The sequence below is a fragment of the Phalaenopsis equestris genome, unplaced genomic scaffold, assembly GCF_001263595.1.
Source record: "Phalaenopsis equestris unplaced genomic scaffold, ASM126359v1 Scaffold000002, whole genome shotgun sequence".
In the NCBI taxonomy this organism is placed as follows: Eukaryota; Viridiplantae; Streptophyta; class Magnoliopsida; order Asparagales; family Orchidaceae; genus Phalaenopsis; species Phalaenopsis equestris.
The window spans coordinates 14,310,709-14,311,846 of NW_018164444.1; the positions used below are offsets into that span (position 1 = coordinate 14,310,709).

General features: G+C 38.7%; 1 protein-coding gene across 1 annotated transcript; it reads left to right on the top strand.

Moving 5' to 3' along the window:
- The first annotated feature begins 644 nt into the window (after positions 1-644).
- LOC110032044 (histone H4-like) lies at positions 645-1,117 on the top strand. Its single transcript, XM_020735555.1, has one exon. It carries the CDS (start codon positions 714-716, stop codon positions 1,023-1,025), a length of 312 nt encoding a protein of 103 aa, XP_020591214.1. The 5' UTR covers positions 645-713; the 3' UTR covers positions 1,026-1,117.
- The last annotated feature ends 21 nt before the right edge of the window (positions 1,118-1,138 follow it).

Below are 1,138 nucleotides of genomic sequence, written 5' to 3' on the forward strand. Positions count from 1 at the left end.
CTATCCTGATATGGATTGTAACTATAGTTTGTAGTTGTAGATTCGATTTATGATGATGATTGATCCACTTGTTCTTTTTATAGCAAGTCTTAGGTGAGTTTTCTTAATGATGTACTATTTTGTTATATTGCTTGTGTTTAAATAGTATTTATTTCAATTTACCATTTAAACTTGATTTGTTGATTTCCTACTCTATTGAACTTGCATGTATGATGTTATGAATAAGTTTACATACCAATCAATTTTTATGCATTTACATATCGAACACATAAACTTTAATTCTTTTATGCATGAATATGTTTATTCTACTCTTTAAATTAAAATGGTGGTAATTTTGATATTCTATGAAAAAATTGAATGATATAAATAAAAAATGTAAAATTAAGGTTAGAAATATGTAAATATATACAAATTGGCCGGTTTGTTTGTAAATGTCTCTTTTTTATTAATTTCTTTTTCCGGCAACAATAGTCCGCAGAAGCGTGCCATGTCACCGATCCGCGACTCAAAGTAGATCCATCTACACCGTTGTTTCTACAAATCAAACGGTCAGCACGTCCCATCTCATCCCGCCAAAAATTAGAGCTCTTGAATTTCCAAGCCATCCGCATCTTTTGATCTCACTTCATTATAAATTTCCCTCCATCTCCCATGATTCTCTCCAGAAGACACCATTCTCCAGTCAAGAGAAAGAGCAAGACGAAGCAGCGGCGATGTCTGGACGCGGCAAGGGAGGAAAGGGTTTGGGCAAAGGTGGAGCAAAGCGCCATCGCAAGGTTCTCCGCGATAACATCCAAGGCATCACTAAGCCGGCGATCCGCCGCCTTGCTCGCCGTGGCGGCGTTAAGCGCATTAGTGGGCTTATCTACGAGGAAACAAGAGGTGTTCTGAAGATATTTCTGGAGAACGTCATTCGCGATGCAGTAACCTATACTGAGCACGCTCGTCGCAAAACTGTCACCGCCATGGATGTTGTCTATTCCCTCAAGCGTCAGGGACGCACTCTCTACGGATTTGGTGGCTGAGCTCTCTTTTGGGAGCTGTTAGTTGGGTAAGTGAATGGCGGTTGAACTATTAGGGTTTTCTTCTGAATCTATGTTGGATGTAAATTTTCTTCTGTTGGTTTTTTTTTTTTTTT